The sequence below is a fragment of the Sitodiplosis mosellana genome, unplaced genomic scaffold, assembly GCF_009176505.1.
Source record: "Sitodiplosis mosellana isolate CC-2019 unplaced genomic scaffold, AAFC_SMos_1.0 Smas_scaffold_6191, whole genome shotgun sequence".
NCBI lineage: Eukaryota > Metazoa > Arthropoda > Insecta > Diptera > Cecidomyiidae > Sitodiplosis > Sitodiplosis mosellana.
The window spans coordinates 1,054,944-1,069,332 of NW_022601432.1; the positions used below are offsets into that span (position 1 = coordinate 1,054,944).

At 34.9% G+C, this 14,389-nt stretch overlaps 4 protein-coding genes across 19 annotated transcripts in view; 2 read left to right on the plus strand and 2 right to left on the minus strand.

The window, feature by feature from the left end:
• Positions 1 to 802, minus strand: part of LOC129576608 (uncharacterized) — a 3,879-nt gene extending 3,077 nt beyond the window's left edge. The window contains exons 1-2 of the mRNA XM_055461919.1: positions 393 to 802; positions 35 to 130 (exon numbers count right to left, since the gene is read on the minus strand). The gene's annotated coding sequence lies outside the window, so the exon portion shown is untranslated. The remainder of the gene's footprint in view (positions 1 to 34; positions 131 to 392) is intronic.
• LOC129576607 (anion exchange protein 3) overlaps positions 1 to 6,759 on the plus strand; it is a 48,887-nt gene extending 42,128 nt beyond the window's left edge. For all 16 annotated transcript variants that reach the window (XM_055461918.1, XM_055461905.1, XM_055461904.1 and 13 more), the window contains 5 exons: positions 1,218 to 1,415; positions 1,554 to 3,283; positions 3,394 to 3,588; positions 3,695 to 3,923; positions 4,025 to 6,759. In XM_055461918.1, coding sequence (XP_055317893.1) covers positions 1,218 to 1,415; positions 1,554 to 3,283; positions 3,394 to 3,588; positions 3,695 to 3,923; positions 4,025 to 4,099 — 2,427 coding nt within the window. In that variant the 3' untranslated portion in view covers positions 4,100 to 6,759. The remainder of the gene's footprint in view (positions 1 to 1,217; positions 1,416 to 1,553; positions 3,284 to 3,393; positions 3,589 to 3,694; positions 3,924 to 4,024) is intronic.
• A 1,820-nt stretch (positions 6,760 to 8,579) lies between these two features.
• Positions 8,580 to 10,453, minus strand: LOC129576609 (uncharacterized). The gene is made up of 6 exons (XM_055461920.1): positions 10,327 to 10,453; positions 9,984 to 10,243; positions 9,806 to 9,895; positions 9,499 to 9,626; positions 9,132 to 9,207; positions 8,580 to 9,037 (listed from the first exon to the last, which is right to left on the minus strand). Exons 2-6 carry the CDS (start codon positions 10,044 to 10,046, stop codon positions 8,972 to 8,974), a joined length of 423 nt encoding a protein of 140 aa, XP_055317895.1. The 5' UTR covers positions 10,047 to 10,243; positions 10,327 to 10,453; the 3' UTR covers positions 8,580 to 8,971.
• A 235-nt stretch (positions 10,454 to 10,688) lies between these two features.
• Positions 10,689 to 13,767, plus strand: LOC129576519 (phospholipase B1, membrane-associated-like). The gene is made up of 7 exons (XM_055461739.1): positions 10,689 to 12,024; positions 12,197 to 12,360; positions 12,441 to 12,530; positions 12,647 to 12,716; positions 12,787 to 12,915; positions 12,989 to 13,150; positions 13,269 to 13,767. The coding sequence occupies exons 1-7, from the start codon at positions 11,810 to 11,812 to the stop codon at positions 13,765 to 13,767; spliced, it is 1,329 nt and encodes a 442-aa protein (XP_055317714.1). The 5' UTR covers positions 10,689 to 11,809.
• Positions 13,768 to 14,389: the final 622 nt, after the last annotated feature.

The following is a 14,389-nucleotide window of genomic DNA, read 5'->3' on the forward strand; positions in this document are numbered from 1 at the left end:
ATTTGTTGCAATTTTCTACGTTCACTAAACTCACCTCGGTCACAATAAGTCCACTTTGAATAGATCAGGCTTCGTTTGCTCTCTGTCTCCCTGTCTCAATGCGAATCTCGCCTCAAAATTGCGAAATAATCTTTGGAAAACAAAACCACAATCCATTAATTGTAATTGGTAACAAAAAAAAATGGGAAAACTTGTTGTGATCGAATTAATTTATATTGTTTTATTCGCGTCAATCAATGCAATCGGTCTAGAATATTGCGATTTTTCCCGCTTTGAACATGTCATTGAACATGAAAATGTGAACCGGTATGACGAAATAACAATTTCACAACAATTTCCAAAATAATCCACAATTTAATTTGTGCAAAAACTCTATTCTTAGCCGTACATACCTGTAAAAGGGTTTTAGTCTCGCAATTAAAGCAACTATTTCGCAAAAAAAATTGCCTTTTTTCGTTAAATGTTCACTCAAAGAAATGTGCGTCAATTTCTTGACAATGTTCCTACACCAATGAGCCGCTGTGCTGAGTGACATTTACAAAACGAATCGTTCGGCCTCAATGTTTCATCCTTTGAACACCACATTTGATTGGCGTGACGGTTGCTGCGTCAAAACTGCTGTTTTACGAATTGGAGACAGAAAGGGAAATCTCCAAAGAGAAGCAAAATGTTTTTGCTTCGACAGTTTTTTATACTGAAAATGATTATTATATCGTGCATATTTCTAGAGCTAATGAATAGTTTGAAGATTTCAAGTGACATTTACAATTGAAAATGTTGCACAACGGTTCTGATTTCTCAATTGATTCAAAGATGTTGTACATATATAATTCTCAGTCAGTCAGTCAGTTTTCACACCCATTATTACCGTCACAAATGGATGTGATTCGAGTGTAGCGTACAGTTGGATGATACCCGAATTTCATCCGATTCGGACGGGATTGTATGTGAATTAATGGTCAAATGCACCACTGAAGTGGGCAAAAGCATTACTTAATTTAACGGTAAAAAGCATTACATAAATGTTACTTGGGTAATCACTTATTTCTTCTGCGTAAATGTCCTGGCTTTATAATTTATCCGATTATTTTTCTTTGTGATTTTTTTTCTTTATTTTTATATTTTACCCATAAGTTTTCTGTTTTCATTGACGCTTAAATGCTAATGTAATGTTTTTCCGTCTATTGAATACACACGAAAAAAAAAAACAATTATAGAATTTGTCAAGCGATTCAAAGCCGAAAATTGTACCAGCCTGCGATATAAATGGACATGCGGGCAGTCATTCGACCGGCGATGCACGGATTGATTTGCGTGAAGAAACGTATTCATCGTCTCAGGAGGATTTGAAACGATTGCAAAATGATTCGATTTTGAAGCGAATCCCGTCGGGAGCTGAAGCCACAACGGTTTTGGTAAGTAGAACACTTGATGCCTCTCTATCGTTTTATTTTAATTCATAAAACGATTCGAATTCGATTTCTCGAAACGATGTGTATTTTTCTTATGAATGTTTCACACTCCTTTCCTAACACACACACATCCACACACAGGTCGGTTCGGTTGATTTTCTAGGTCAACCCACTGGTGCATTTGTTCGTTTGGCTGAAGCAATTCATATTCCCGGAATAACGGAGATCCCCATTCCGGTGCGTTTCATTTTCATTTTAATGGGACCGAAGCTCATTGACATCGATTATCACGAGGTGGGTCGTTCAATTGCTACGCTCATGTCAAACGATAGTTTTCATAAGATTGCCTACAAAGCCGACGATCGTCAAGAGTTGTTGTCTGCAATTAACGAATTTTTAGACGATTCAATCGTATTGCCGCCGGGCAATTGGACAAATGAAAATCTGCTGCCGTTTGAAGAGTTGAAAGCGAAAAGTGAATGGATTCGATCGCGCAAAGCAAAAGCGTTGCAATTGCGAAAAAAAGAGAAAAGCACCACAACATCGGATGACGAAAAGAAATTGCTAGCCGCACAAGAGGAATCAAGTGACGTGACCAGTGGACGTGCACGTAAAAAACGAAATCCACTCGAACGAACGAATCGTCCATGGGGTGGATTAATAAACGATATCAAACGTCGATATCCGATGTTCAAAAGTGATATTGTCGATGGTTTGAATTCCGAAACATTGGCCGCCACCATTTTCATGTATTTTGCTGCATTGTCCACAGCCATCACGTTCGGTGGCTTGTGCTCGGAAAAAACGAAAAATTTAATTGGAATTCCGGAAACATTATTGGCCGCCTCGGTTGTCGGCATGGTTTTTCATTTACTTTCCGGCCAGCCGTTGACCATCATTGGAACGACGGGTCCATTGGTTCTATTTGACGAAGCACTCTATAAATTTTGCCTAAACAACGATATACCATTCCTAACGGTTCGGCTGTATATAAGCCTCTGGATGGGTATCATAGCCCTTGTTGTATCAGCATTCGAAGGCAGCGTTAATGTTCGACTCTTCACACGTTTCACACAAGAAATCTTTTCCGCTCTAATCACACTGATCTACATCGTGGAAGCAATAATGAAGATATTCATTTCGTATCAACGGCATCCATTGCTCAAGGAGTACATCTACGCCGATTGGTTCCAAGTGAATAAAACTGGGTCGGATATAAATTCAACCATTGTCGACACTAATTTTACCACCAATGCCATATCGATAATGCAAAATGTAACCGCTACAATAGCGCTACCATCGGATGTTGTATTTCTAGCATCAAAAGATAAGGATATTCAAATAAATCAACCAAACACAGCATTGTTCTGTACATTCCTTACGCTTGGAACGTTTACACTCGCCTATTTCCTGCGAATTTTCCGCAATTCGCACTTCCTTGGCCGAACGGCGCGTCGGGCACTCGGTGACTTTGGCGTTCCAATTGCAATTGCTGTATTTGTGCTGATCGATTATTTTGTGCCATCGGTATTCACGGAGAAATTGCGTGTGCCCGAAGGTTTGGAACCAAGTGATACCAGCAAACGTGGTTGGCTCATACCAATAACTCCCGACAATATTCCCGTCTGGTTGCCATTTGCTGCCGGAATACCCGCCATATTAGTCTACATTTTAGTATTCATGGAGACACACATTTCCGAATTGATAGTCGATAAGCCGGAGCGAGGTTTGAAGAAAGGCAGCGGCCTTCATTTGGACATTGTGCTGCTGAGCTTTTTGAATATGGTGTGCGGTTTCTTTGGAATGCCATGGCATTGTGCGGCAACGGTTCGTTCGGTCACCCATGTATCAGCCGTAACTATAATGTCAAGGTAAATTCAATTTGTGTGCCTACAGTGTGTGGCACATGTGTTTTTGACAAACATCAAGCAATAAATTTATTTATTTTTCTTCTGAAATTTTCCCTCTCAATTGCTCATAGAACACACGCTCCTGGTGACAAACCACATATCACTGACGTTAAAGAGCAACGTTTATCAGGCTTATGCGTATCGATGATGGTCGGCCTATCGGTTACAGCCGCACCACTGCTCCGACTGATTCCGATGTCCGTTTTGTTTGGTGTTTTCCTGTACATGGGTGTCGCATCAATGACCGGCGTTCAATTCTTTGAACGGTAATTCTATTTGATCGATCCATATCATTTTGAACACAATTTATAAAGAACTTTGTTTGATGTGTTTTTTTTCTTTCTTTTTCTTCTTCTTTATCTTCTTCCGTAGATTATCCTTGTTATTCATGCCAGTGAAATATCACCCCAGCGAAGCTTATGTTCGACGTGTACACGCCTGGAAGATGCACGTGTATACATTGGTACAAGTGTTTGCATTGGTACTTTTATGGGTGGTAAAATCATCGCAATTCTCATTGGCCTTCCCATTCTTCTTAATAATGATGGTTCCACTGCGTCAACGTTTATCCATGTTCTTCAATTCACGTGAAATAAATGCGGTAAATATTTCGCGAAATTTTGATTCTATTTCGGAATTTTGAGCCGATTTTCTTTTTCTGTATCTAAAATGTGAATTTTCTTTTCATATGTGTTGGAACAGTTGGATGGTAAAAATCCATCGGTAGATCCAAGTGACGAGCCTGACTTCTATGAGCAAGCGATATTTCCTGCTTAGACGTTATCCAATTAAGACGATTGCACAGCAACAGAATCAACCAGCGCGTATTTTATTTTTCGTCAAATCGGTGCCAAATGCTCATGAAATGAGCGCTAAATTTTATTTTCCCGTAAACATTTCTTTTGTTTTTAGCTTGACAATGAAAATAATGCAATTGTTCTGCATTTAACCAAGAAACATACACACGATTTATAAGAGTGTACGCGTCTGGCATCAATGCTGTTATTATTTTTTTTTGTTTAAGTTATGTTTGTAGGCCATTGTTCAGCGATGGATAATGTGTAGAGAGAAAAAAATGGACAATAGAGAGACACAAGCAACACAGTCTAGATGCAATCAAAACTGTAAAAATTATTTCCTTTTCCATGTATGTTAGAAAGAAGACACAAAAATAACAAATCCAATTAGAATTTTGCTTAGACAACAATTTTAACAATTGCCAAATAATCAAATTTAAGTTAATTAATTTCGAATTTCGAAAATGGTGGGAAAATTGCCGAAAATCAAACGAATTGCGCATAATGCAGCAACAATTTTTATTCCGCCAATCCCTCTATTCAATCACACTATTCATGAAAAACTGTAGATAGAATGTGAAACTAAAACTTTATTTCTAAACTAATTACAGACAACAAAATATAGTATTAACAAATGTTGTAGAGACCTATGAAAGAAACTAGATAATTATTAGTGAAAAAGAGGCTTATTTAAGATAACTACTATATGAATAAAGAAAAAAAAAATGAACAGAGATATATTTTAATGACCAAAAACAAATGAGTGCACATTGTCATGTACTTGTTATTATCTTTTTTTTTAATTTACAAAAATCTTGTATGAACACTGTATCGGTCAAAAATCATTTAATAATATTTTATTTTAACTTTTCTTATTATCTGATACAAAATATTTTGTATCAGAATAAGGAAAGTACAAATAAAATATCATTAAACGATTTTTTTAAGTGTTAAAAATCAACAGGAAAAATTTAATTGTTTGTTTCTCGATCAAATTAAAAAAACAACAAAAAACACTGCAACAAAAAATCAATCACATATTTTTGGACACATACGTTTTCACATATTTTCGAATCAAAGCCGAATGATGTTGTATCGAATGGTTTTTATGAGGGAACATTTAATAAGAAGAAAAACAAAATATAGATAGATATTTTCAAGGTGTAAGACGATACTGAATGGATTGATATATGAACGATGATATGCTTTCGTTGATTTTGTTGACCAAATTCGTTTTAATCCGAACGGAAATGTTGTGAAACGACAGAAAATAGTTCCTTTTTATTTGGTCGTCTAGTTGACTGAACTTGTTTCAGGAGCCTCTCGACCTTGCTATTTTATTAGAAACAAAAAAAATGCTAGTTTACTATACAGAACTTTCAACAACAATGAATGTACCTAATAAGTTTTAAGCAAATCCTATATATTTTCAATAAACTAGAGAGAAGAAATTTCAATGGCAAATTAAACCACACACACACATACATAAATTGAATTCAGTATTAATACGGGAATATCTCGAAACAAACTCTAACTCAATAGAACTGTTTAAATGAAGAAGAAAGTAAACGATTAAAGGACAAACACTTACTGAAGGCATAGAGAAGCATATATGTGAAATAGTTAGATGTAGATGAAAAAAAAACAATCGAATTCCTTTTTTGCTCTGTCCAAAATGAACCAATGAACCAGTGAGATAAATCAGTTACAATGTAATTAAACTACAACCCGTGTGAAAAAAAAATTAATTTGTGTGTCTTCATTGTCGAAAATGATAATGAACGATGATCAAATTAGCACCAATCTATTTTTTGACAAATCACACAATTTACATCGATAATAAACAAAGGAAACAACAGACAAAATAGAAATGTATAAAAAAAATAGCAACATGTATATAAAGAAAATAATCAAAAACTGTGACAACTTATTACCGAAACTGTATTTTGATGGTATATGTACATAGAAAATGATGGTTCGATGGCCTTTGCAATTGCATTTCCATCGAAGATTGTTATGTGAACAAATGAAGAAGAAAAAAAAACGTTTTTGTAAAAATTTATTTTATAGAGACAATTCGATTGGACTGAGCTTTACTTGTGCTGTGCACCGCATACCATACCGCTCAAACATTCTTTAACCACAAGAAGCGTCACAATGTTTTCACTTTGCAATTGGCCAAATTGCAATTTGATTTTGTTTGTATTTGTGGCTGAAATGTGGACAGTGCGTGTGTGGACCTCTGCGGTTGGAATCATAGAGTTAGTTTGAACTGGAAATTTGATGAAAGCTAGGAAAAATACAGCTGAATTTTGTAGTGTTTTGTTGTTGTTGTTGGAAATCCAAAGAATGACTTTAACAATATTGTTTGATGTACGGCAATTGGACATTCAATCAAATATATGAGCTGAAAATCATCTCTTGGATGTGCCTACCACACACACACACACACACATTTTGTTTATAACTTCAGCACTCTTGCACTTATTATTGGCCTTTTCATTCAAAAAGATTCAGTCAACCAACTCGAACGATTCATGTGCGAGAGAGAAAGAGATTACTTGTTAAACCACCCGATTGCTGAAAATGTGTGAACGAAGACGAATCAATAAATAATATTTACAAATTCGATGCTACTTACTATCCACTTTTTTTCTTTGTTGGTTTTTTTTTTCTTTTACTGTGTTTTTTTTTACATTAAATTTGGGCTTGATTTTTCTTTTTTCTTTCATTTTCATCTTCCAAAAGCAGAACATCTGCTGTGATTTTAATGAAATTGATTTTTCACTTGAAATTCATCAAAAAGTCAATCATTTTTGCGTTCATCAATGAAATGGTAAATTTTCTGCCGAAACAATGTGAATCAAATTATTGTGAAACACGAACTCATCCATTTCGATAAAATGAACGATATAACAACTCCAGAGAAGGGCTCATATATCATGCGATTCTCACGAGTCAATGCGTAAAATGTAAAGGCAACTGTGCATATGACTTTCAAAGTTAATGTTTTTTTGAAGAAAAAAAGTTGATTGACTCACGTTAATTCATAGATTTGTTATGAATAGGCTGTAATTTCTGTTGATGATAAATAAGCTCCTCGCACTCCACTATTACCTATGGCGATTCGCCATGAATACAAGTTTAACAAATAACTACAAACTTTGAACTTCTACTCAAAATACTACGATTTGTTTGTACGCATATCATCTGAAGGTTTACGATATGGTAGTTTCGCTAAAAATAACTTATCAATTGAAAAATAAATGTCCATAAAACATAGAATATAAAGAGATATATAAATATTTACTCATCAAATCACTGTGAACTAATAGTAAAACGAAAAACAATCTGAATAGTTCTTTTCTAAATCTTGATTGAATATCGATTCTCTTAATGGTAGTCAATTCAATTCTCTATCTTAGTGGTTATCAAGTAAAATATGTGCAGCACATCATTGATTTCAAATGTTGTACTCAGTTGCACAGTTCTATTTCACTCTTTTGAAGATGTACTTCACATGAAATTCCCAAGAGCTATACAAATAATGTATACATATATGTACTTGTACAGTTTAGTGCAGACATTTTCCCATGAATGGATACTCCTGCTTATTCGTTCATTTTCATTTCTCAGAAAATATGTAACGACCATTTTTAAAGCGGTTACGTCTTTTTTTTTTACAAAAATCATTAAATTTCTCTTATCATTCGTTTGGTTTTCTTATTTGTTATAACAAAAGTATATTTATATCAGATTTGATTCATCAACATGATAATTGCCAATGAATTCGAATCGATGAACGGTTACCTAATTGCTAAAATGATACTGTGAACAAATAAATTCAATTGTACTAAATTAAAAAGAAAAACAATGAACTAAATATAAAGTAAATTTAAAATAAAAATCTGGATGTTTTTATGAAGTTTTGAAGACTTTTTGGTCGTATCACAGGTAAGCAGGTTTCACTTGGAGTATGGTGAGTTTATAAAAATGACGAAAATACAAAATGCACGTGGTGCTCTTTTGAACTTTAGCAGCAATCTTGATCTTTGTTATTACTAATTCGAAACAACTAAAGTCGGGGCTACCCAAAAATAAAACTCGTTGGTCTTGGAATAAAAGGCAGACAATGCGTTCTTCAAGCTGATCGACATTATATGATTAACGCTGTTATGTTTCAATTTAAAACATTCGTTTATTGTTACACAGGGGAAAAAACGATGAAGAATGCTTTTGGTTTGGTGTCTCATTAAAAGAGCCAACAAAACATTGTCAATCTGATTATGATATTTGTTTCAAAACATGCAACGTTTCGTCTGTTATTTTTGAATCGAGCACGAAACCAAATCTGATTTGAATATGATACGTACGGTGTGAACGTACCAAATTGCACGTACCAAATTGAAACACGAAACACATTGAGAAATAAATATGCCAAAAATAAGAACACACAAACACACGTTTCATTTTCAATGAGAAAGTTTATTCATTGATACACATGTTTTCGTCAAAACGTTTATTTATACTAATTATTCTAACTTAACAAAGCAAATTGTCGGAATTGTATTGAAATGAACGTCGTTCAACCGAAATGGAGATGTGATTTGTGTGTTACATTTTATGTTGACTCAAATAAAACGTAAAACATTCGTTTGTTATTGTTTCAGAGCTAGTGATATCACTGTTTAACTTTCTAAATGTTTCTACTCCCCGACTAGCTTAACCTACAAAGAATTGATTGATGAACGAATTGCTGCATGTAATTTTCAGATAGTTGTTCAGAGAGAAAGAGAGAGAGAGAGAGAAAAAAAAAGAAACACGGTATTTTTCCCTATTTTAAACATTCTGTTTACCAGCAACCTTGGAACTCTGTGGTGAATACGTTCAAAATTTCCAATTGATTTCCTTTAGGGTTCTGTAAATAAATCACAGATGTCATCAATTTAATCAACTTGCGAGAATAAATGCCAAACAAATAATGTCACTCGAATGAAAAACAAACTACTTACAGGTTGTTCGAACAGTGACAGACCCAAACGTAAAAATTGAACACCAGCTGCTCGATTCCATGCCGAAATGCATTCACTGTGTACGTTGAAAAAAGAGAGGCACCGCCATAGAGAGGTGGAGAAAGGTAAATCGTATTCATTAATTGCCATAATTGAAATGCAAATAGACAAACTTGAAGTGCTTCATTTGAATTCTTGCTTTTTATTTACAAAAGACGCTTTTGTGCGCACATTATTATGAAGCGTTTCTAGTTGATGTTGTTTTTCTCTTTGAGCACCTAGTTACTTTAAGAAAACGCTTTGCGATGAAACAAATCAATTGCATTGCAAATCGAAAGTAAAATTGTGTGTGTTTGTATTTATTTACCTTTGACGGCTTTTTGTTCGTGTATCGCATTTTTTGCGAACAGCAAACAAATTCTCCACGGTTCTCTGAACATCCGATAGCCATGGTCCTAATTGTGGATTTTCGCGTTGAATTTTAAAGAATTTTGACTGAAAGCGAACGCACAGAAAGAAAGAGAGAGAGAGAGAAAGAGAGAGATTCATGAGTTCGATTGTTAACTGATCATCGATTTCGAATCGGCGCTTCTTTTTAAAATGCGGCCACCAGTGAAATGGTCGATTGCATAACATTGAATCGATAAAAAATTGGGTAATCATTCAATACTTACATTAACGCAATCGACGGTATTTTCATTTATAGCGCCAGTTGGTAGACTGGGTACGGCCAACGGTGACTGTGCCTCATCTTTTGCGGCAATCTAGAAACATAGAAATCATTAATTTCCATGGGCCAATTGACAAACATAACGGTGACATCTTCAGAGTGTTTTTTCAATGGTAATTTACCTGATGCACGAGCAATGTCAAACCGAACAGTGTATAAATAGCCGCTGATCGTTGATATTTCATGGTTAACGTTAAAAAAAATAAAAATGATGAACTGAATGCGAAAACTTATTGAAATGAACTTTGTCAAATGTTCAAGAAGTTGAAAAAATAAATCAAATGAAAGAGTAATGATTGGAAACAATATTTTTTTTTCTCAAATTAATCTAATTCGATATTTTTGAACCGATCCGCAAAACACGACTGATTCGGATTACAACCTGTAAAATAAAAGCATAAAGAATTTAACAGATGATTCAGTTGAATTACAATACATACACAAAAACTACTGTATAACGCTCACAAATCAATTGTTTACTCATTTTATCATCAAACAAAGGGTTATTCCAAAGTAGTTTCAGGTGGACACAGAGGCGCTTGTATACATATTTTGATTTATGTGATCATATTTCAATGCAGCTACACTTATTGCCCACCCTGTACAATTCAGCGTCAAGTTGCTTTTGGTAACGCATGAACGAAACGAAAAAGAAATTGTTGTCTTACTCAAGCTGACTGGCTAGCTGCTTGCCCCACTTTTTTTTTCTCGAGTCGGCCAAACCAACACAAAAACAACATTCAACACCTTTCCAAATCCGATTTTTGTTTGCTACGACGCTCGCATGATAATTGTATTGAAAGTAAAATTTTCAAGCATCGTTAAGAGTGTCTGTCTGAGTTAATGATTACCGAAGTGCGCGCTTTAATCTGATATTCTCCATTCACACTTGATGATTGCCGGTTTTTGATTTCAATTCGGCGGCTCCATTTTGGATACACAACTTTTGGACTATTGACGCGAAAAAAAAAACTTTGAAGATAATTTCTTAAGTTTCATTTTATCACCCAAAGTTTTTTCTCTGTGTTCTTCTATTTTCTCACATTTAACTTCGTATGATTTGCAATTAATCATGCTTAATCAAGAGTAATTAATGCCGATTTATTTCTTTCGAAAGTTTAGATTCAGGATTCCAATCAAATTGCACTGAGAAATATCAACACTTTTTTTTCGCGAGCATGTGAATGACTCCATTAGAAGTGATGGCTTATTTTTAATGTCATTGCCACGATTTGAAGAGAAAAAAAAACAAGATTAGATTCCACAGATGAACAGTTTTACCAAAGCCATTTCAGTATATTTCGCTTCATTGATTTTATGTCGAATATCATCAGATTTTCTTCCAATTCGAACATGATGCCTAAACATAGGTTCAAAGTCTTGAATCTTGTAGCAATATTGCCATGACATCATCCAGTAATTTCTTTGGCCTTAGAAGATTCAAAAAATAGATGAAATAAATTGGAACTGGTTCAATCCAATTTGTTTTCAATCTCATACAAAAAATTACTCCTAGTAAAATGTTCAATGATTCTGACCGCTGATACTGACCATACAAAATTTTATGACTTTTTTTTCGCAATAATTTCACTTTTTTCATTAATAGATTAGTGTGAGAAAAAGATTACTAAAATGTTACACTAAAATTATCAATCAGAAATTCACTTTACGTGAAATTATTGCTGTTGGAGTTGAGTTCAGTTGAGTTCAGTTCAGTTGGTATTCAGTTTCAACCGAATCATCATCGTTTTGATGATTAAGAAGAAATTGTATTTAGTTGCCAGACCGAACATGCAAAATACGTTCTTATTTACCTTCCATTCTGCTATCCAAATTGTGTGAACGATTTAGTGTATGCAAATTATTGTGTGTCAGAATCTACAGAAGGAACAAGAGAAAAAAAAACCAAGCCGAAAGCATTTAAAGTGAAGTTATTTAAATAATTAAAATGATTCGATGGTTGTGTATTTTACCGCTATATCTATGGATCACGATCTCCTGCAATAAACACACCTTGTACACGTATGGGCCATCATCGATAAGGCCAGACAGCGAAAGTGTTGCCGTGAACATACTGGGAAAGCAGAATAAAAATCCAAATTTATCAAACGGTTTCAATATTTGGCACATTCTTTATAGGCTGTTTCAGAAAATATTTAAAGGGTATGTTCGGTTGAGCTGGCTTAATAGGAATAAAAAATCAATTGAAAAAAGTTTGCAGTGGAAAAGAAAACAAGTTTTGATTTTAAAATAAATTTGATTAATCGTTAGAATATGATTTGATTATTATTGAGTTTTGTTTGAACCATTTATATATTATCATTTTCATCGAAAGTTTGGCAGGTGATACGGGATTAAGAAATTCAGGATCATTTCTACAAAGACGTCTTCCTCCGAATATACCATTTCCGTGCAAACGATTTAATCAACGCAGCGGAGCTGTACCAGATAATGTTCATCAACTTCGGCCGGGAGACATCGATGTAGTTGCTGCGATCGGTGATTCAATTCATTTTCTAATCCCGGAATTGTGAACGGTCGAGTTATATGGAGTTTGTTTTGATTGGTTTTGTTTTCAGGTGATTCATTGACTGCGGCAACGGGAGCAAATGCAATTGCCCTCTTCGAAGCAAGTGTTGATAATCGTGGTCTATCATTCAGTATTGGAGGTTCGTTTGAGCTTTCTTTATTCCATGAAATTTGAACACATTCTAGCTAAAAAAAAAATTATTTTGGAATTTCAACGTGTATGCTTACATGTTGACTATGGTTTGGTTTAATTCAGGGCAAGGAAACTACCGGACTCATCTTACTCTTCCCAATATTTTGAAGGAGTTTAATCCACGGCTAATAGGGTAAAGGAATAAATACAACTCAGTTGTATTGAACTCTCGTTTGAACTCTATCAAATCGATTATTTTTAAGATTTTCGTGGAGAGATGCATCTAGTGTGGATCCCGGTGCTGTTTTCAATTTAGCCGAAGATGTAGCATTAACAAGTGATATGCCCTTTATGGCGTATAAACTGTTACGTCGTATGCGGTTGGATCGTCGGTAGGTGTGAATTATGCTAAATCAGAAAAAAATGATCTGAACAAAAAAAAACCCTTTCCTCTCATCTAATTAGAGTGAATATGGAGAGACATTGGAAACTGGTTACGATTACGGTCGGTGTGAATGACTTTTGCTTGGATGTTTGTCAACAGAACATTTCACCACGGCGAATAAGTCGAAGACAGGAAGATAATCTCATTAAAACTTTACGAATAATTCGTGATACAATGCCGAGGTAATGAAACTCTTACTCACACCGATTCCAATTGGTGCCCGCAAACATCAATTGGAATAGGTATAAATACAAATCAGTTTCAGATACCGGAATTAAATCAATTTCTTTATCCCTTCAGAACGTTCGTAAATTTGGTAGCCGAACCATTGACCAGTCTAATCATATCGATGGATGTAATTTTAAGCTTACCGTTTCCTTGTCGTATCGGACGATCGGTGCTTTGTTCATGCCTGGAAGGAATACGACATTCACAGGCACGTGATTTGTACTTGGCATTGTTGCAAAATTACAAGCAGATTTTGCAGCGTGTTGCCCATCGTGCCGAATTCCAGCGCGATGATTTTACCGTTGTTTTCCAGCCGTTCGGTCTGAACGCATCCGTATTCATTGATGATCAAACTCCGGAAATTAGCATCATGGCATACGATTGCATAAATTTGAGCCAAAAGGGACATGCAGTGTTGGCTAATGGCCTTTTCAATAATATGATGCAGCCGTCAGGCTTGAAAACAATAGGTCTAAGGCCATTATATAAGGAATTTGTGTGTCCGACTGAGGAAAATCCATATTTAAGAACCTATTTCAATAGCTTTCAGGCTGTTGACTCGATATTTTGATCTTGTCGATTCCATTTAATATAAAATATATTATATTACCTAAGTTTTCTTCAAAAAAAAAATCTCTAGAAAATAAATGTCATTTCATTTGAATTACTGTAGCGGTGTCCAAGTTGAAAAAAAAAATGCTTATGGTTTTCTTCCAGTGGAACTTATTACTTTTTTTTAGCACTTCTTACTTTCTATTTAACAATTTTTCTTGTTTTAATACCATCTCGAGCTGCTCGTATTTTGAAAGAATTGGATCGTCTTGACTCTCTTGTCCATGCGATTTATTGTTTGTTTCGTTAGATGCTAGATCCAGCATATGTCGACTTTTTGTTTAATATGTGTTAAAATTTCCAACAATTATGCATTCGAAATTTTGGCGCTGGTTTTGCTTGAATCAGGTGATTCTAAACTCTCACTAATAGATGGCGCTTGTGTCGATTTAGTTACAGCTCTTGTCGAATGTCTTGTGTTTTGTTTTTCTTTGTTTTTGTTCACGCAGTGGTGGCAGGGTTGAACATAAAAATGCGATGTTCGATTCAAGCGCTAGCGTTTGAATCACCGTTACATTAATATACAGTCAATCGATTTTACTTGACTTTTGAAGTCAGAACCTGTGGATGTATGTGGTGCA